This window comes from Chanodichthys erythropterus, chromosome 1 (assembly GCF_024489055.1).
Source record: "Chanodichthys erythropterus isolate Z2021 chromosome 1, ASM2448905v1, whole genome shotgun sequence".
Lineage (NCBI taxonomy): Eukaryota > Metazoa > Chordata > Actinopteri > Cypriniformes > Xenocyprididae > Chanodichthys > Chanodichthys erythropterus.
Window position 1 is genome coordinate 32,197,458 of NC_090221.1, and position 23,020 is coordinate 32,220,477.

The 23,020-nt window shown below is 35.5% G+C and overlaps 1 protein-coding gene across 1 annotated transcript in view; it reads right to left on the minus strand.

Annotated features, from left to right (window-relative positions):
- LOC137018377 (gamma-aminobutyric acid receptor subunit alpha-2) overlaps positions 1-23,020 on the minus strand; it is an 84,109-nt gene that overhangs the window by 47,283 nt on the left and 13,806 nt on the right. The window contains exon 3 of the mRNA XM_067382994.1: positions 17,464-17,531. Within this exon, the coding sequence (XP_067239095.1) occupies positions 17,464-17,531 (68 nt within the window). The remainder of the gene's footprint in view (positions 1-17,463; positions 17,532-23,020) is intronic.

The following is a 23,020-nucleotide window of genomic DNA, read 5'->3' on the forward strand; positions in this document are numbered from 1 at the left end:
CTCTGAGAGGGTTATGACGGTCTAATTTCAGTCAAGGGGCTTGTATTGTCCCGACTGAGGAGGGTTTATATGATAATCCATTAACAAGAAATGAACCATTAAACCCCACCACCACATGAACCCTGCACTCACATTATTACAGATACTCAACACAACATACATGTGTGCACACATACATATCAAGGAGTAAGGGAAATAAAAATAAGTAGATGGAGAGGTCAGGAATGTGTTTATGAGATTGCCTCACAGGTGCTGAGTATGCATTTACATTAGATTATTCATAGACACATCCTTTATGAGTTTGGGTGTGTGTGTATGAACTCCTCATGAGTTTGGGGGTGGTAAAATTTTCTAGTGTTTCTAATGCTCACCCAGGCTGCATTTATTTGATCAAAAATACTGTAAAAACAGTAGTATTTGAAATATTATGACAATTTAAAATAAATTTGTATTTTAATATATTTTAAAAAGCTGGATTTTCATGCATCATTACTCGAGTCTTCAGTGTCATGTGATCCTTCAGAAATTATTCAAATATGCTGATTTGCAGCTCAAGAAACATGTCTTAATATGATCAATGCTGAAAACAGTTGTGCTATACTTAAAGGCATAGTTCTCCCAAAAATGAAAATTTGCTGTTAATTTACTCACCCACAGGCTATCCAAGATGTACAATAGGTGTCATTTTTTCTTCAGTAGAACAGTAAAGAAGATGTTTTAGCTGAAATCCTTGGTGGTCCTTGGTGATTCAAATAAAGCATGTCAATGGCTACCGTCATTTTGAGAGTCAATAAATAAATATATATATATATATATATATATATATATATATATATATATAGGCAAAACAAAATTAATACCCATGGCTCCTTATGATACATTGAGGTATTATGAAGAGAAACGAATGGTCTGTGCAGGAAACTGAACATAATTTACAAGATTATTAACTGCAATCCACAACATGGGCAAAACACATTCATGGCAGTCTAGAGGGCGAGCTTCCTGTCACATAATGACATATGTGCGGGAGAAACGCACACGTTCGGCACGTCCTGATATTGCCGAGTTAGATGCATTCCTGGGTCAACATAAACATTCTAGTCTGAAAATTTAGTCTTAACCCTATTCCTACCCCTAAACCTAACCCTACCCAAAAGTTATCCCAAAAATCAGAGGGAAATGATAGATGAGTAACACTGATGTAGAAGCACCAATTCATGATTTTAAGCCTAAACTTGACATAATCTGTAAACTTGTCCCTGAAATCTGATTGGTTGATTTGAATGTTGTTCCAGGATCAACAAAAATGTAGACCCAGAAACATGTTGAACTCAGCAATATCAGGTTATGCCACACCTTCGCTTGCTCAATCGGGAAGATTGACTTTTCACAGATCCCCAATGTTTGAGCTCCTGCCCATACATCGTACTGCGAAAGAAAGCTCACGCTTCTGACTGTCAAGAACGTGCTCAGGACCGTTTTCCCTGACTGTGGATTAGAGTTAGAAATGTTAAATAATAATATTCAATTTCTAGCATAGACAGATCGTTTCACTTCATAAGATCTCAACATATCAACAGGAGCCACAGGTATTCACTTTGTTTTGCCTGTATATGTTTTTTTGACTCTCAAAGTAACGTCAACAGTAGTGACTTGTCTTATATGAGGACCACGGTTTCAGCTAAAAATCTTCTTTATCGTTCTACTGAATAAAAAATTACATCTTGGATGGCCTAAGTGTGAGTAAATTAACAGCAAATTTTCATTTTTAGGTGAACTATCCCTTTGATATTTCTGTGGTAACCGTGATACTTTTTTTTTCTTCTACATTTTCAGGATTCTTTGATGAATAGAAAGTACACAGCAAAATCTTCAGAGTTAAAACAACTCTGCTTAGAGTATGATCCCTCTCTAAATAGTGTTAAAGTAACACTGAAGCAGAGTTAAAGTTAAGGAGATAATTAAGCAATTAATTAGGTGATGATTGAGCATTAGTGATGAACACCTGCTGTTAACAAGAATCACTGAAGAAAAGAGAGAAACAAAAACTACAACTGACTTTAACTCTACTTGAGTGTTACTTTAACACTATTTAGAGAGGGACCATATGTACTCTAAGCAGAGTTGATTTAACTCTGGGGATTTTGCTGTGTACTAAAAAAAATTGCATTTTCTGAAATATTTTATAAGATTATAAATGTTTTTACTGTTTTTTTTTTTTGTTGTTGTTGTTGTTGTTTTTTTCTGATCTAGTTAATGCATCCTTGCTGAATTAAAGTACAAATTTATTTTATTTAAAAAAAAAAAAAAAAAAAAAAAAAAAAACTATTGAATGGTAATGTAAGGATTGGAATAGTAAGAAATGTAACATTTCTGGTTCTTGAATTGTAGTGATTGCATCAATGATAATTTTAGTGCTTTTAAGAAAGCTACTGGTCCTCACTGTATAAACACAAAATAAAAACACACAAAAACAATTTATTACATCGAATCCAAGATATTCTTAAAAAAATATCATGAGTTATAAAGGGTTGGAATGACAAGGCTGAGAAACAAATGAGCTTGTCTCACTAGTCTTAAGTTCACAAAACAGCAGCAGTTCTCAATTCACTTGTACATGATAAAATTACAGTTAAAAGTAGCAATTGTAGACTGAAACAAGTACTTAGACTGAAAACAGTTCCACACAGCAGTTTAAAGGTGCCCTCGAATGAAAAATTGAATTTATCTTGGCATAGTTGAATAACAAGAGTTCAGTGTAGCGTCTGGACTAATCAGGCACACAAAATGATTCAATATAGTTAATGAATTACCTATGAACTCACTTTATCAAAGCTCTGTGAACCCATCCCCCTAAAACTGCAACTAGCATCCCAAACTAGCTAAACTACAGGAAGAACTAGGTGTCCTGTTACAGATACTTGGACCTTTTACGATCAGGAACAATTTTGCAGAGACCAGTGACTCATTCTTTCTGAGAGGGACAAATAAACTCTCTTAATCCTATGTATTCTCTATATAACCACTTGGGAAATGTATAAACATGTATCCAATTTTCCCATATCACGACTTTCCTTTTATAGGCTTTATTCTATGTATTAATTCTCTCTTTTGAACTATTTTGGTATTAATGTTCCATAGTTGCAAATGTATAGTTGACTGAGATCACATTGGCAGCATGTTTGGTATCTACGGACTCCAACTTTAATTTCCTATTTGGTAATTTATGTTACATGTTACTAACTCTGTGACACATTAGTATTATAAGAATTTAGAGGGTTCTTTTCTCATTCATCCAATCCAGTGTCTTATGCTAATATCTTGCTATAGAACAAAGACTCGTAAAACTTCCCTCCGAGGGGGAAACTCCTTATTGGCTCAGACACCTTAAGAGGGTGTGACCTCTTCACCTCTTATATTCACTGAACACAAGATCAAACTCTTCTCTTCCTGCTCTTCCTCCTCTTCTTCTCTTTTACTGATGAATGCTGACGTCAAGATGATGCTTTAAGAAGCTAGAAGCTTCTAAGGAACCCCAAGCTTGTGCCAGGCCTCGGCCTAGACCTTCCATTCACCAAAGATCCTCTGAATCCAGCCGGTTCTCTTTCGTCAAGAAAATATCAGCAAAGATTCAACAGGAGCCTCCACAAATTGCATCAGGACAGTTTTAATTCAACTTGGAGAGACATGCAAGTATCAAACTTAGTCTCATTATCGGATACATTGAGTATCCTTACCCCTTTTAAAGAAGGGCCTGTTAAAACTAAACTGATGGTTTGCTCAAGGCTGTTGACCTGCTGAATGTCCAACAATGCTGTAACTTCTTGCTTCCTGTACTCTGCTTTCTCTCTCTCTCTTGGTAAACTGTATGCATGTATGTGTGTGAATGTTAGAGTAGTTTAAGTGTTTAGTCTAGTTAATAAAGTCTTGTTCATGTCACACGTAAGGTTGTCCGTGTTTTGCGCTCATGTACGGGAGTCCCTATTCATGTCGGTCCTGACTACAGGCTTTTAGTAGAATAAGATTGTTATTTCCCATAACCTGGAAATGAACATTTCTTAGTTAATAAACAATTAACACTGTGTGTTCATTGAACAACAGGTTAATTGATTGTAATATTAATTTTATTACATTAAGTTAATTTTATTGACTGATTAAAATATTAATAATTAATTATAACTAGTTATGATTAATTATTCATATTTATTTTGAGCTAATTTGCTACAAGTACATGGAAAAGACATACACTGAGTTTCAAACTCCATTGCTTCCTCTTTCTTATGTAAATCTCATTTGTTTAAAAGAATTCCGGAAAACACTCGGATCTCAACGTAACACCGACTGTTACGTAACAGTCGGGATCATTAATATGTATGACCCCAATATTTGCATAATGCCAGCCCATTCGACGCATTAGACAAGGAAAGGCAGTATTAACGTCTGGATCTGTGCACAGACAAGGTAAGCAAGCAAGAACAACAGCGAAAAAAGGCAGATGGAGCAACAATAACTGACATGATCCATGATAACATGATATTTTTAGTGATATTTGTATTGTCTTTCTAAATGTTTCGTTAGCATGTTGCTAATATACTGTTAAATGTGGTTAAAGTTACCATCGTTTCTTACTGTATTCACGGAGACGAGAGCCGTCGCTATTTTCATTTTTAAACACGTGCAGTCTGTATAATACATAAACAACTTCATATAAATCTCTCCAACAGTGTGTAATGTTAGCTTTAGCCCGTTAGCCACAGAGCACAGCCTCAAACTAACACAGAATCAAACGTAACCATCTAAATAAATACTTTACTCACATAATTCGAAGCATGCATGCAGCATGCATGTCGAACATCTTGTAAAGATCCATTTGAGGGTTATATTAGCTGTGTGAACTGTGTTTATGCGATGTATATATAGTTAAGAGCTCGTGTGGCAGAGGAAGCGCATCTCTTAAAGGGGCCGTGCTGAAAAACCTGTGCATAGTTAATGATGCCCCAAAATAGGCAGTTAAAAAAAATAATTTTAAAAAATCTATGGGGTATTTTGAGCTGAAACTTCACAGACACATTCAGGGGACACCTAGGACTTATATTACATCTTGTAAAAAAACAATCTAGGGCACCTTTAAGAATAACAGATGGAGTTTTAAACTCACAACACTTGTAGACTGAAAGCATGCCTAATAAAAATCACTTCTCAACTGAAAAATTGCATTTTAATAATTAAACAGCATCACTAGAAACCATTCCAGATTAAAAAAAAAAAAAAAAAGTGCTAGTGTTCTGGATGAGGAGTTATTGTAATCTTGTTCCAGATTACAGACAAAAGCACTGCAACACAAGCCTGAATTTGTATGACTGCTCAGACACCATCAGAACACTGCAGTGACTGTAGCCCGATTCATTAAAGATGTGTTGTCTACTTATCGCTTTGTATTATTTAGCAGTGCACACTCTTCTCTAAACCCATTCAATTAAGACTCCAAACTCACAGCTCATGTAAAACATTACTTAACTTGCTGTGGCGCTACTGAATCTACAACTGAGTATGTCTGTTCTGTCTTCTATCCACATCGGTGGAAAAATGAACATGCCCAGTTACTTTAAAAGTGCTGTATGTCATTTTACTAAAGCATAAAAATACCACAAAATACCACCAATATGTTTGCAGAGATTTATATTTATATTCTATTAAGAGGTTTAAATGTTTGTTGCTTTTGTTCTGTTCAGAGATTTAAATATTGCTCAGTTTTGTTCTCAAAAAGCATTAATGAAAATGAAAAGTTGAAAAGTCTTTAACGCCATGAAAACATTCCCGGTATTATTATTATTTTTTTTTTAAATGGATTCCTAACCATAAATGTGGGTGCGTTTGTAAGCGCAGCGTGGCATCAGATATCAGTTAAGCTGAAGCTGTCCTCATCTCACCCCAGCAGTATACAGAGGCTCTTGGGGCCGTAGGGCAGCACAGGGGGCGAACAAATACTACTCCATCTCTAACCTCTCTCTCCAGTTTCCTTGTTGTCCTTCTATCTCACTTGCCTCCTATTCTATACCGTCTGCTCCATGGCTCAGAGGCACACAGCATTAATAGACATGATGACCTTCTGCACTGATGTGTGTGCGTGTGTGTGCATCTTGGCTTTGTTTAGGCCAGATAAAGCAGCACCAGAGGCTCAGTGCAGAGTGGGTTTATCAGGATACAGAACCACCCGGGTTCACCCTCATCCATCACGGCCGGACATCCTGCATGAGGATGATGTTGGTTTAAGATTCCCAGTGCTACCCACAAGTCATATCTGTCACTGTACCTGCTGACAGAAACTAATGATTATAAAGAAGAGGCAGCATGATAGAAAAAGAGAGATCATGGATCCCATAAGAAAGAAAAATCATAAATGAAATCTCTTAACCCTATAAAGCCTACTGTATCATATATGCTACTCAAATTTCTAAAGCCTCTAAATGATCAACAATATCAAAGCTTTGCTGTACACAATCTACTACATGACTTCTGTTGTCTGAATGATAGTTTATACTTTTTTTAGAAAGTAAAAGGCCTTTTAGTAATAATTATATAAAACGTCCCCCTTTAGGCCAAGTGTCTTTATTGATTTTTATAAGGTAAACAAAATAATTACTTTGTATATTGTTAGTAATATTTCAAAATTAGATTTTCAAGATTTTCAGCTTAGCTTTACTTGATGTTTTTTTAGAAAAATCATGTTAATGTACAGTCAAACCAAAATTTATTCAGACACCTTGAACATTTAATTCATTAATACAGTTTATTCACTTAAAAAAAAGGTAATAAAATATGACAAGATCTCAGAGTTAAACTGCATGAGATCATCTTAATTATGACAGATAACACTTAAGCAAAACATGGTCATGTCAAAGTGTCTGAATAATTTTTGATTCCAATTTTTTATCCGTTTTACTGGTAGTCCACTGTATGAAGAATTTTTGGGTATAATATGTCACAGTTTACTTTATTTTGCTATCCTCACTTACATAAATGAACTATAGTGTCCTGCACCCACCAGTAAAATTATATCAAACATGTCTGAATAATTTTTGGTTTGACTGTATGTATCAAATATGACACATCAGGCTTTTGAGGAGTTATATATCTCTCAGTCATCATTGTATTGCATTGCATAATGTATTGTCCCCCACAATAAAAACTAGCTTAGATCATAAATCTAACCATTTAAATATCTTACTAAGACATATTATTGGGAGATATAGAGTGACAACTGATATTTACAGTATATACATTTTATGTAAGAAGTCTGCTATACTATTATAAAGATCTCATTCACATAATTTCAACTTATGTTTTGGCCATATCAATATCAGCAACAGCACTAAACTGCATATTTTTGCTGAATAAAACTGAGGTGTTTTGTCCTCCTTGAGTATGAACTCTATAATCTACTCTAAGTCATACTTTATGAGCCATAAAAGCCAACAATGATGCCCAACAAAAAAGATATATGCAAACTTTGAATTTTGATGGCAGATGTTGGTATCCTGACATATCTGAGCACAGTTTAAGGTCTTTTCCTCAGGAAAAACACATATGAAGAGCATGAGACTTGTCTTCATTTGATCTCCATTTCAATCACAATGCGGTCTAGGAGAAACAATTGTAATAGTAATGAGACTGATATTTCCGCATTATGTTTTTTTCAGTTAGTGCAATATGTTTTTACGTGTTTTTACATTTTTGATTCACACTTACTATTTTTTGATCTGTGACCGCAATACTTAGGATGGAAAATTAATATCATACATTACACATCATATTCATCCAACACACAGTTATTATAGTTAGCTAAAGCAAACCATAAAACCATAAAAAAATGTTACTTAACATAAAATAAATGATAACAGAACTAAAAAAAAAAAAAAAAAACATACATTTATTTTTTAGCTAGTCGACAAAGCAACATTTCTCATTTTTATTTAGTATAACTTGATCTACTAAAATTAAAATACTAAAACTTGAATAAAATGAACTAATAAAAATAACAAAAACAACAAAACTACTAAAACTTTAAAATGAAAATGTAAACAGAATATACAAAAATAAAAAGTACTGTAATTAAAAATAATAATATAAATAATAATAATACAAAACTAAAATAGTATTTCAATGACATTAAAATAACAATTCCAAGACCAAATGATCTGAGCTACTCTGTCCACATCAATTTTATAGCTATACTTTTACTGTATGTTGTGTCATTTCTCAGAAGTAGGTGTAGGAAAAGTATATCAGACAATGCTGATACTTGAAAGAAAAAAAAAAGAAAAAAATCAATCTTAAAATCAATTAAGTCTTCAAAAGCAACCTTTGAACATTACAGTTTTCCTCTGGAAATAGTTGGTTTTCTGATGCCACCTGGAAAACCGTGCTGTGCAGTTGACTCTGCTGAATCCTTCTGTCAAAGCAAGTTGTGTCACGTACAATTTAAACACAATCTCCCTGGTACTGCTTCACATATTCTAATAAACCCCCTCTAACCGATGTCAACCTGACTGCAAACATGCTAACGCTCAGCAGTCACACCTACCCAACCTCTTCAGCTCATTACCCACAAGTCTCTTCACTCATCTGTTTACCGGAGTGTCACACGGTTCCCAACAGGGTCAGCTCTAATGATAAGGGTTAGCATGGCCACAGGGCATTGAGACATAGAGAAAGAGACAGGCCTTCATTGCAAACCCACAGTGCAGAAAACTAAATCCACAGGCTTTTCTAAACAGCTCAAAGCTCTTGACAATAACAATGTGACCTCTGACTTGAAGCGAAATCGCAAAACAACAAGCCAATGACACTGTCACTTGTTTACCAGCTATTTACAAACTAAAGAATCAAAATTTTATGTTTTAGAGTACGCTGCACCCACTGTAGCTATTTCTATGAATTATTGACATGAATTATTCATTACAGACGACTGTAAAGGAATAAATGGCTTTTCTTAAAGTGTGTATACAATAGCTCTTGAAATGGAAACACATACCTTTCTACATAGGCAAAAACCAGGGCCTTAAAATAACACTCGCCAAGAGCCAATTGCGAGTATAAATGGAGATGGCGAGTATATGAAACGGTGTCAATCGGCAGTTGGCCGGTAACATTTTTATGAATACTAACAATGCGATGTTGTGAGAACATTAACGTGAACAAACCTGAAAGATGATGGGCTAGTGGCGTGTCGATCTAAAGTGAAATCATTCGTGCACACATCCAAAGCGTGCCCAGAAATCCACATCGCAGACAGTGGACAAATACTGAATTGAGTTCTCTTTCATGTTTTCTTGCACTTGAATTGACATATTCAAACTAAATTATGTCAAAATGCCTGTCTTGGTAAGTATCCTCATAAACATAGTCTTATGCCTTAAGTGCTGAGAAAGAAAATTCACGTGTATCAGTATATCGGATCCGTGCATTAGCTCTTAAAGCAGACTAATATTCCTGCTGCTGTCTGTGTTTTTCATTTTATTCAAACAACAAATCAATGGCAAATTAACAATCAAACAGCATGATGAAAAAAAGCATTATTCACATGAAGCCCATAAAAGAAACACCCCAATACTCTAACAATACTCTAATTTATTTAATTAAAATGTATAATTAAAACTAAAATCATAATTAAAATATAATGTAATAATCAATAAATTTTGGTAATGAATGAAATATATCATTCAAAGTTTCTTTCTTTTTTTTTTTTTCGAAAGAAGTCTCTTCTGCTCAAAATGGCTTCATAGATGTAATTTATTCCTGTGATCAAAGCTGAATTTTCATCATTACTCCAGTCTTCAGTCACATGATCTTTCAAAAATCATCCTAATATGCTCATTCCTTGCTCAAGAAACATTTCTGATTATTATCAGTCTAAAAGAATTTTGTGGAAACCATTATATTTTATACTTTTTTTTTTTTTTCCACAAGGATTCTCTGATGAATAGTGAATTTCAAGAGAACAAGATTTATTTGAAATATAATTTTTTGAAACAATATAAAATGTATTTACTGACACTTTTGATCAATTAATGCATTCTGGCTAAATTATTTCTTTAAAAAATGAATGGTGGTGTATCTCAGCATTCTGATGCTTTATGAATGGTTCCCAAATTTACTCATGTTCATGTCATTCCAAAATTGTATTCATTTTAATAATGAGATATTAAAGAATGTATGGTAGAGTATTGCATGACCAATGAAGGTGTATCATGACAACCAAGCAACACATGCAGTATAGTCTTATGAAGTCATATGATTGCTTCATGTGGAGGGGGACAATTATTTTTTTTTTTTTCTTTGATAAGCATTCTTGTTTTGTTGTAGCTCTCATATCAATTTGAAATGTTGAAAACAGTTAATATTTTTAATATATTTAACATTTGTAATATTTTTATGGAAACTGACACATTTTTTTTCAGGATTCTTTGATGAATAGAAAATTCAAATCAACAGCATTTATTAGAAATAGAAATCTTTTGTAACACTCTTGTATATAACACTTCTCCTGATTGCCATCTTGAACGAATTTGGATGGACTTGGATGAACAACTTGTTGCAGTAAATTTTGGAATTGCCTTTTCTGGAATTAAAATGCTGTCTAGGTGGGCAGGTCAACAGGTTTCAGAGCAGAGCTGACACTGATGCTGATATGTGTATTTGCATGTTGAATTCATAATGAAAGCGTAATACAGAGAACAGCTATGATTCAGTGAGGCAGAATGAGTTCTTTTAAATAATTGATAGTGCAAAGATTTGTGTGCAGAATGAGGAAGGACTATCTGCAAGTACATAGAGAGGGAATCTATTTCAAAAGGAGAGGAGAGAAAAAAAATGGCCTTCAACTGTCAGAGCACTTGAAAAGAAAAAAAGCGAGAAGGATGGTGTGGCAGAGGAGGATGATAAGCTCCGGGGAAATGTGGAGAGGCAAAGAAATGGAACAATTTGTCTTTGAAAATGAAAAAAATATATCAAAGACTTATATGTGCTCTCCCTCCTGCGAGACAGGGTCAGCATGCTAACGTGTGAAGGCAGAGCAAAGACGTCGCTATACAATGGATAATGCCATGCATTGTATGTTTCAATACAGAAGAACAGTTAGTAGTACATTCATTGACTCAAAAAGCGGAGAGTGAGGAAAAAGAAGGAAGAGTAGATAGCAGAAGAAGAAGCAGACAGAAAGTGTGAGACAGCGGGATAGAAAGAAGAACAGCAGCATGCTTTCTTGGGTCTGAGAAACAGAAGGTGTAGCATCTGGGTCTAATCTCAAAGACACAGGAGATGAGGGTTGAGACGCTCACACTGAGACACTGGTGAGTGGACACATGGACGCACAGCACATGCACAAATGTACCATGGTATCCATAGTTTCCAACAAAATATCAGCGATACTGCCATCCTGAAGACAGGAAATTCAACAAAATGAGAGATAGCAAGCAACTTACACTGTTTGACAGAGATCCCAAGTCCTAAATTCCCAAGAAATGTGTATTTGCATTAATTTTGGTTGCATACATTTTGTATATATCACTTCACTGCCAGTCACAAATCCTCCCCTTTTCCACTGTGTGGGACTACTCGGCTTGGCTCGCTTTAATTTTCAGTTTGCTTTTCCACTGCAGTTTAGAGCCTTGGTGAGAGAGGTAAAGAAGAACCCAAAGATCACTGTGGCTACAAAATGGGTGGGATTATATACTGATCATAGTTGCACTGCCTCTATTGCCGTGGATCTGCTCCTCGTCTGCACCTCAACTACTGACCATGTTACAGCCATATCTTTTTTCAAGTTGTGTGCAATGGTGGTTTAAAGCAAGTCGTTTTGCAAACAAATGATACTGCAATGGCTGTTACTGACTATTTAAATCTAGCTGGTTTGGTGACTCGTGTTTCAAATCCAAAGACGCTGGTAGTGACGATTCTCTCTGACCAATCAGTGATCTGCAGTGTTTACACGTCACATTTAGCATTGGTACGGTACGCTTGGAACCTCCACTGAGGTGGTACACTGCAAAAAATGCTGTTCTTACTTAGATTTTTTGTCTTGTTTCTAGTCAAAATATCTTAAAGTTCTTAAATCAAGATGCATTTTCTTGACAAGTAAAAATTATTTTCTTGTTTTCAGGAAAAATAAGTCAAAATTAAGTAAGTCTTTCCTTAAAACAAGCAAAATAATCTGCCAATGGGGTAAGCAAAATAATCTTATTTCAAACCAAGAATAAGCTATATAATCTTGTTTTCAGTTTGGACTAAGATTATTTTGCTTACCCCATTGGTAGATTATTTTGCTTGTTTTAAGGAAAAAAGTACTCAATTTTGATTTATTTCTCCTGAAAACAAGAAAATAATTTGTACTTGTCAAGAAAATGCTTCTTGATTTAAGAACTTTAAGATATTTTGACTAAAAGCAAGACAAAAATTCTAAGTAATAACAGCATTTTTTGCAGTGTACTACTTAAGCGAGCTGTACCATTCCATACCGAGCCGTCCCATGCAGTGGAAAAGCGTCAAAAATGTCTAGTGTATGCACGCTTCAGAATCTTGCTGGTATTGGCAGGTCATCCAGGGACTTTTTGCCTACTTTTTTATGAGTACTGTGAAATTGGACACACTGTAAACCCATATAAGTTGGGCTTACTAAAAAAAAAATTGAGCTAATTTTATGATGTTCCCAGTTTTAATTAAGCAGAACTATCAAGTTTTGAGTTTGTAGTACTCATGCATGTTAATTGTTCCTAACTTGAAGTACTGAGTTAGCTAACTCATACATTTTGATAACAATTAACATAAAATATGTAGTTAAATAACTTTTTTATTTTGAGTTCTTGCAAATCAAACGAGTTATTTACTTCACTGTAAACCCTAAGAAAATACAAAAACTGCCAACTTGCTAATTTGCTAATATGTTAACAATAGCATGGTATAACACTTACTGAATGAGTACAGCAACTTAAAACATGTCACTTACCTGCTCTCATACCAACCAGCATGCGCTACTTGCCACTATGATGGTAACTCTCCAAAAACCCACATTAACAGAAACTCTTCTAAGTTAGCATAACAAAACATGAATCACTACTAAATCTCCCTCACGATTAATCTTGTGCAAAAATCATTATAAAACACTTAATTTTAGCATTTACTCTCCCATTCTAGTGCCATGGGCAAAGCATGATGGGAAATAGAAATCCCAGTCCAGTTTCAGACTTAAGTTTGTCTAAATTAAAAGAAATGAGTCCATACAACTCAAAACAATGAAATAGTTCAGTTTACTTGAAATATGTCAGTGCTGTGAACTCAAAAGAAAAAGAAAGTTCTAAATACTCATACCAGTTAATTTAACTAAAATAAATTGTCAAACCAATTAAGTATTTTGAGCATTAGGGTTTACAGTGCATACTACTCTTGTCACATACTGTTTTCCTTTTTTTTAAGTATGCGATTTGGGATGCAGCCATTGTCATGTTGGTCTACATAATAGAGAGAACACCTGCAATGTCCTGTTTTAGGCTTTTGCTGACGTTTTTTAAATATTATTATATATAAAAACAAATTAATATCTTTAAATTAATGAATTATGTTATACTATTTTAAATATTTTAAAACAAAACTGTTTCACTGTTTTTATACATATTTAAGGAAACAAGAAATTATGTCAAAACAAATGTAAAAAAATGTAAAAAAAAAAAAAAAATCTGCCTTTTCTACAGAATTCTAAATAATGACATCATATAGATTATTTAAAAAAAAAAAAATCAAACTGCATTTTCATTATAAAATTGATGAGATTCATTAATACCATTATCTTTAAACATTGCATTTTTTATATGTTGACCTAAACACTACTGTGATATTTTGCAGATACATTTCTGTAATGAAAAGCATGAGCAAGCTAATACACGAAAGCAAAGCCAGACTAGTGCAGCTGCATGAGTTGATTGTTAATTTGCTTTGTTAGTTTGTTTGCAGCTGAATCAAAGTTTCATTTAATTTAATGGCTTTCGATTAAAGTTCATTTGAAGCTCCAGGGTGGGCTGTTAAGAATGCGTGTAACGTACATCATGTGCGAGAACAATCACACCCCATTGTTAGCACACAGCTAACGTGCTTCATATTCAAAGCAGCTTACACGAGTCATATTTTATCTCTTCAGAACAAAAACTCCATTAAGAAGCTCTGAATCCATTGAGAAGTGTCGGCGTGAGTCATCAGAGTCACAGGCACCAATTCAGAGCGTCACAGATGCAGTCAGGTGGCAAAGCCTTTCATTTCCTGCCTCGGTTCCGTCGGATATGAAACTCATCCGGGTCACTATGGACCACTGGTTATTTAGCACTGACCGCTTTCCCACACAGATCCAAACAGTGCTCATTGTCGCAGCTTGATATGTGTGGACTTAAATGCATTAGCAGTGGAGCTGTTCGAAAAATGACACCTGTACAGATGGTGCCCCTCTGTAGGCAGTAGTTAGATAAAAGACTGATCAGCTGTTGTGTTATTCACATTTATGCATTTGGCAGATGCTTTCACGCAAAGAGACTTATAACTGCATTCAAGGCACATTCTCTGGAATTCAAACCCATGACCTGGCCATGCTCTACGGTTTGAGCTACATTATAAGTCATGTCTATGGATCATCTGATGCATACAAAAATAGCTCCAATCTCAGTGGCTGGCTTCTATTCATTTCATTAGTATGTTTTTACATTTTTTGTTATTATTGTCGTTGTTGTTATTATTATTAAATTGAATGGCTAAATTTAATAGAATGGGTAACACTTTATAACTAGTTGGCTTGTTGAAAGCTAAACCAGAAAGTTTACACTTTGTAAATTACAATGACAATGAATGAAGAACTCACTATTTGTATATAGTCTATTAATGTATTAACTACAGTTTATAAACTATTATTTAACTATAAAATAATAGCTTGCAAATTATTTATAAGTTCTTTGTTACTGTATACTTATTATAAAGGGCCCTATTATACACCTGCGACGCAAGTGTTTTTTGCTAGTTTCAGTTATCATTTTCATGTCCTGCGCCACATTGTTTAAATAGCCAATGCATTTGCACATTTGCGTGCTGGTCTGAAAGCGAGGTGTGTTCAGGCGCATTGGTGGCGCGTTACTATTTTGAGGCAACTGAAAACGTCTGCACCATTGACTTTAGACCAGGTTTCAGTTGGTCAATGGCGCAGACGTTTTCAGTTGCCTCAAAATAGTAACGCGACAACAATGCGCCTGAACACACCGCAATATTTGTTTTGTTATTTAAAGAGCGCGTTAGTAATATGCGCTTATATGTGGGTGCACAACGCACGTACACTCTGCTTATTACACACACACACAGGGCAGCACACAAACATGCCAAATATTACAAACAAAAGGATTACAATGTAAAAGATTATTATTGTGTGCATAAACATAAAAATGATTTGGTGGAATCTGGCTTTTCCCGTAGATGGTCTGATCCATTTACTCACAAGAGAAGCGTTTAGTTTTTCCACTTGCAAATTTCACCATGTAAATAGTGAATCCACTATGGCACGAGCACAACTAGCTTTTAAAGGGAATGGGAATGATTGGTTTATTGCACGTTACGCCCAAAACACACCCATTACTCATTAAGAGAACAAGGACAACCCTTTTTAGACAATGCACCAGGTGCACAGACCATTTTTTCCATCAATAAACTACACTTGTGCCGTGTGCTTTAGACCATGTGCTTAGATCGTTAAGTTTAACGATGTGCTTAGCTAGTTTAAGTTTAAGCTAGTTTTCTTTTCACTTTTGTCTAAATGGAAATATGGACCATAACATTCAAAGTTAAAGGGGGGGTATAATGCTATTTCATATATTCTGACTTATTTACACTGCTAAAGAGTTAGATTCTCATGCTAAGCATGGCCAAAGTTTCAAAACACGAGTCGGACATATGACGGAGTATTTCTATGCCAAAAAAATCCTTACAGGATTCAAGATCTTTTTTTCAAGTACCGGCCTGAGTGATGTCAACAAGGTCGGAATTCCTTGTACAGGCACTTTGTGCTTTACATTGATGCATTCTCGACATTTCTTATTAAAATAACCATAGAAACTGATAGTTGCAATCACTTTTTTATTGGTTAAAATGAATGGAGAATATCTCATATTTTTCCGTGGCTGCTCGAGCCCTCAGGATTGGCACTCATGGTTTCATAAACAAGGCCCAGTTCTACGCTGGATTTAGATTGTTTGAAACTGAAAGTTGGAGCGGTCACAGCGGTAATGATCCCAGTCATGAGTCGGAACTGCAGGTCGTGAGTAAAACTGCTTCAAATGTCTGTTTTGTTGGCAATAGCCGAACATAGTGAATTCAAAAATCCATCATTCATCATTCATTATACGCTATATTCATTATAGTGATTCAAAAGTTATCCAGGGATAATGCGATGGTGTATTGTGTGTGTTTAAATATATTTGTTTAGCTGACCATTGATAGCTTGCAGCCGAACTCTACACAAAAGCTGCACGTACTTGTGACTCTTTAGCTCCGCTCACACGGCACACCTCCAGGCGCTCAGCTGTTTTCGGAAATACTCGGTACAGTGTATGTATCTTTTATAAATATGATAAAACTAAAGACTTTTCTGAGATATGAAGGAAGCACTAATACTCTATAGGTACTCAAGATTAACATGCGATTGGCGGAAACTGTGTGCGATACCCCCTTTAACCATTTGCACAGGCGAATGCTGGATTTTATTTTTTTTTTTTAAAGATATCAATACTTTTATTCAGCAAGGATACATTAAATTGCTCAAAAGGGATTGTAAAGACATTTATAATTTTACAAAAGATTTGTATTTCAAATAAATGTTGTTCTTTTGAACTTTCTATTCATCAAAGAATCCTGAAATAAATATGAAGCCACATAACTGTTTTCAACATTGATAATAACCAGAAATGTTTCTTGAGCAGCAAATCAGCATATTAGGTGTATATCACGTGACACTGAAGACTGGAGTAATAATGCTGAAAATTCAGCTTTGCATCATATGAATAAGTTGCATTTTAAAATGTATTCAAATTGAAAACAGGTGTTTTAATTTGTATTATTACTTAATATTACTTTTTTTTACTACATTTTTTATTAAATAAATGCAAAAGAGACTTTAGACTTTGTCAGATGCATTGAAAAAATCTTTCTGTCCTCAAACTTTTGAACAGCAGTGTATGTACTTAGTTGCATTTCAATCTTTTATTGTACTGTAAATGATTTCAGATTCACAAACCCCAATACAGGTAAACAATCTGTGGATGGCCAGACTGTCTAGGTAGGTGGTCCTTGGCTTGAAAATCATGCAAAGTGCTGGTCCAAGAGGTTGACAGTGATGCTATTCATCCACCTGTGACAAATAATATGCAAAAAATGAATTCCACTCACCATATCGGTGTCTGAAACAGGGCCAAAACTGGTGACGTAGATGTCGGTCTTCACTGTGGTAACTCGATCTGGGAAACATCAAAAATGACCAATGTTATCATCTGTCTCATCTACCTTGTAATTCAATGCTAGTCTCATTATATGTATATAATTCATTGTAAGTCTTTATAAAATCTCAGAAATGGATTGTGCATTTCACATTTTCTTTACAGTTTCACTACAGAAAGAGCATATTTCTCTCTCTAGCCCTTTTGAGATGAAAGTGTCCATTAGGCAGGGGGTAAATGTGCTTGCATTTATTGGGCCCAGTGTTAGGATGGCTAGTAATCAAATCTTTCTGTTCCTGCTTCATTATATTCATATGTTGTCCTCCTTTATCTGAGCCCTTTTTTTTTCTTTTCATTCAAAGAACTAGTGATATTTCCTCTGCTCGCTGCACTAAACAACATGGGGACACAGTAAGTGCATTCAGTCAGAGAGCGAAGTATTATACACAAAACTACAACACTATTCACAACATAACACAGCCTTAGAAATACATGAATGCACACATAACCTATTGCATTTTTTACTGTCTCAAATAACTGTTGTTTTACTTAGCAAAGACCTAAAAATTGATTTTGAAATACAAATAATGATACAGCAATAAAAATTTTGCTTTTATCTAAAAAAAAAAAAAAAAAAGTTTCGGAAGCAAACAAATGCAGAACAGCACTTTGTCCTATATGCAGATAAATATCAGAATGAATGATATATTGCAGATTTTCATAAATGAGATCAAAGCGAGAGCCCGGGGGTTCTTCGGCGGTTCTTTAGTGCTTAAAAGTGGCGACTGTTCTGGGCTTCGAGATTTATATTAATAGCTGTCTAATGTAGGGGTGGTTTATTCAGCTCTGAGCTGGAAGAGAGATGCTTGGAGACATTTTCTGAGTTTTTTTTATTCTCTCTCCCGTTTCACAAATATAATACAAGCTTAAAAAAAAATGCAGACTAATCACCCGACGGCAATCAAACAAACAAGTAGAAATTATTGCTCATCTTAAAAAACAATGTCATTCTCTCTCTCTGTCTGTCTCTCTCACGTCTCTAAAATTGCCCTAATTATACAATGTTGCATGCTTGTCTGGGCACGATCCCAAAGAGGATAAAAAAAGGGGGAGAAAAATGCATTGATATTCATCTCTGACTAGATTTTGCATGCCGTTTTTGCACAGAATCGATAGACTGCTGGGAAAGTATGAAAAGACATAGAAAAACATTGAATTTTTATGCAAAACTAGAAGTTTTCTGAGTTGTGTTTTCATGTATAAAACTTGCCCATCACGACGCTACAGTTTTGAAGGTAGTTACTATAGTGTTGCTCTGCAGTTGCTAAGGTGTCAGGAGTGTTTTTTTACTGCACTGCTATGCAGAGTAATCAAAATAATATTGGAACGCATTATGGCTTAGCCATTGCGAATATCAAACCACAAAGTCTGCGATTTCATTAAATAAATGTGCTGCCTGTTTCAGAGTGCAAAACTGTGTTCATTTACACGCAAGCAGCTCACAATCCAGTGTTTCACCATTCACCTTTCCACCATGTTTGTAATAAAAAGTGTTTAGAAACTTTAAAGGCCTTGCTGCGCTTCTTCGCCAAAATAAAAGCTTGATGGTTTAAAGTTTGAAGATGTAGAATTTAAGACCTAAATATTAAAGTTCCCCTGAAATCAAAATTGACGTTTTTTAGCTTTAAGTATGAATATGTTAGCCTTAATTATATTAATACTCTGGTGTGTTCCAAAACAAATGACAAAATTCACATTTAGGAGAAATAAGCATTTAAAACTTACAGTGTCTCACTTTTGCTAAAATGGATCACAGATTTTCCACAAACTTCAGCTTCTAGAATCTAAAGTCCCGCCCCTCCTACACTATAAACAGATGCTGAAGCTGCAGCTGAAATTGGTCATTTGCTTACACATTTACTAGTCTCTAAATAATGAACGGCACATAGTGCACTATATTTACAGATAGTGTAAATATGCTTTCCATTGATGCGAATGAAGTCGGTTTTCGCGTTAGTGTCACATGAACTGCCGCAGCGCGAGCACAGTCTGCTCTGGTCCAGAGACGCGAGAGCACAGAGCGGATCATATCCGCAGAGTGGGCGTAGACCACAAAAGGTATCAGACCCATTTGATTTCTGCACAGAATGCTGTATTTTAGAGCGATATAGTGGAGATTAGGAGGAGAATCGGTTATAGATTAGAAGGAAACTGAGGTTTTACCGAATTTAATGGCTGAATCCCAAATGGCACACTTCTACGCACTTTCAGTCTTGTAGACTTACAATGGCTGCCGCGTGCGCATGTCTGTTAAGTCCACGAGACCGTAGGATGTCCATTTAATCATTTTAGGTTTAGAAGGGTGCTCACAAGTGCCCCCTTTGCGCTATGCGCCCTCGATGCGCACTTCAGCTGAGCCCGCAAGTCTGCGAGCTACGGAGAAGACTTTACCCAGCAGTCAAAGCGGATTTACGTTACGAAAGTGCGGACTCAGAGGAAGACCATGAAGGTTTAGGGTGCTATTTGGGACCAGGCCAATGGCTCTGGCTGAGCTGTGGTATAAACAAAACGCTATTGGTCATTTTAAAAAAGGGGTGGAGCTGTTCGTTATGTCCAGTCCTGTCTTCCTGTTTCATCTGAAATTACGTCAACACACTGAATAATGCTGCAATTCAGTGGGCCTTTAATATTGTAATATATCTTGATTGTTTGAAACAGTAAAACATAAACAGTGTTGAAACAGTGAAATAGTATTATTACAACAGTAATATTTCATATTTTAATATGTTATTTAATAATAATAATAAATAATTATAACAAAATTTTGCTTAATGACTCAAGTCAGAAGCATTCACCCTCAAATCTTTATGATATTCTAGTCTTGGTCCCTCCTTCAGTGTAAGTCTATGAGATTTTCTTCATTCATTCACTAGCTGAAAATTCTCTTTTTTTTTTTTTTTTTACTAAATAAGCAGTTTTAATATAATACAACTATAAGAAATAATAATAATAATACTATAGTCCAGAAACGCCACTAACAATTAAGACTATCTTTAAAACAATGGTTGTCTCGCTCTCTAAAATTGCCCTAATTACTCAATGCCACGTGAGCGTCTTGGCGCCTTCCCAACAAGGATAAAAAGGGAAAAAAATAGAGAAATCTCTGAGTTGAAAGACTGCTGGGAAGGCATACAAAAAGCTTTTATAAACCGCAGCTTCTATTGTGTGTGGCTATCAGGTGCCATTATTCTGTGAGGTTAGACGGTTGTGTTGTTAGCGGTCTGTGTGTCTGAGTGAATGTAAAGTGGCTCAGCCGGGTCTCAGAGGGACGGGGGAAGGGTTGAGAGTCCGTCTGGAATGAGACTGGGGGAGGTTTATAAAGAAGTGCTCTTATATACATGAGATTATTCACATATGCAGCAGAGCGATCCGTAACGCGGGCAGCGTCTGAGGGAATGCCCTCTTTGTTTGACTTCACCACTCTCTCTCCTTCCTTCAGCTTTTCGTTCATCCTGTGAGACCAAAACCTAGTGAACTGCCTTGGTGTTTACTCTCTACATATGCAGCTGCCTTCTAAGGATGCATTCTAACTGAAAGGGAACCTAACGGAATGATTTGGAACGCCCTACATAGGTGGCACCTCCACACGTCAAATATGAAGAGCACTGGAACTCGAGTTTGGTGTTAGCATGTTGCTAAGCTGACAATGTGATATTAAGAAATGATATATATGATGAATGATTGGAGTGCATTCTGAGATCAGAAAACGAATCCATATGAATCGAGTGGTTTATTCCAAATTTTCTGGAGAGAGAGTTCAGCCCAATATAAACATTGTGCCACAGTCAATTTCCCTGGACAACAAATGCTGCAATCCATTGGTGTTCTGGCACACACCATTGTCTTGGGGCCGCACAACACAGAAAGGCTCCTACATTTTTTAAACTCCCTCAATGAAATCTACTTTCCGCAGGGTGATCAGGAGCAAATTGAGCAAAATTGTGTAGTTGTGTGGAACAATGTCCACTTTCACCATTCAGCACTGGTGCAAGAGTGGTTTAAGGATGGTGTTCCTTCCAGCATATTAGATGGAAAGTGTATGACCACAACTCTTACAACCAATAAAGTCTTCTCCAAGTGATGGAAGAGGCCTGGAGAAGTTGAGGCACAAGGATCGATCCAGCATTCACAGCTTTTTTTCCCACGATGCATGACTCGTGAAAATATATGCTGTGATGCTGATGAAAATCTTTGGCCAGATGTAAACGAGAGGCAATTGATACAATGATTGGATTTATGTATTTACCTTACTTATTTTGTTTTGGGGGGTTTATACAAATAAACTTGTCGGTGACACTTTAAAATATGTTTGATTAGTTAATGTATTAACTAACATGAACTAACCATGAGCAATACATTTGTTACTGTATTTACTAATCTTTGTTAACATTAGTTAATGAAAATACAGTTGTTCTTTGTTTGTTCATGTAAGTTCACAGTGCACTGACTAATGTTAAGATTTTAATAATGTATTAGTAAATGTTGAAATTAACATTAACAAATATTAATAAATGCTGTAGAAGTGCAGTTCGTTATTAGTTCATGTTAACTAATGTAGTTAACTAATGCCTGGCTCACACTACAGGAGTTTTAGGCCGATTTATGCCCGATTTTCCCCTCCCGACAATCGGAGAAAAAATCTTGTCCACGACCTCGATCGGTTCCGATGTTCGGCGCAGATTATCTGGTAATGAGAGACGTTCACAGGTAAAGTCTTGCACCTACCGATCTGGGGCCGTATTCACAAAACATTTTATCTTACCACTAAGAGTTCTCCTAAATAGCAGTAAAAGTTCTTAGCTAAGAGTTTTCTCTTAAAACCTATTCACAAAGCTGCTGAGACCAACTTTTACTAAGGAATAGACTGAAGTCTTAAGCTAAGAGTAAGGGCGGGGTTGACCTCGTTGCTAAGGAGTAAACACACAGTGATTGGCTGATGGGGAGGAGTCAGTGATTTAATCATAGAAATATTGTAGAATGAAGTGTCATATTCCCATATTAAAATAAAGGTTTTAAAATACAAATGTTGCACTATTCAAATAAATGTTTTAATAAAAATGTATATATTCCAAAATATACATATATTACTCTATTCAATCGTTTGTAAATGTGAACTCATGAAAACCATTGCCCCAGGTAATCAGACAATATTTATTTATTTGTTAAAGATTTATTTTTGGCGTCTCATCATAGATTCAAATCTATAAATCAAAATATATTGCATTTATAAAGAAAAGGTTGAGCACCCAAGGCTCTATCGCTATTGCCTCAATGGTGTTCACTGTTCAGTGTCTTTGGGTGGATTAGGACTGTTTGTGATTTGGTCTTAGTGACTTAGGAGTCCTCTTGACTACTCCTAACATTTCACAGATTTAGGAGCTAGTTTTAGTGCTAAAATGCTTTGTGAAATTCTCTTAGAGCAAAAATTTAGGACTCCTAAAATTAGGACT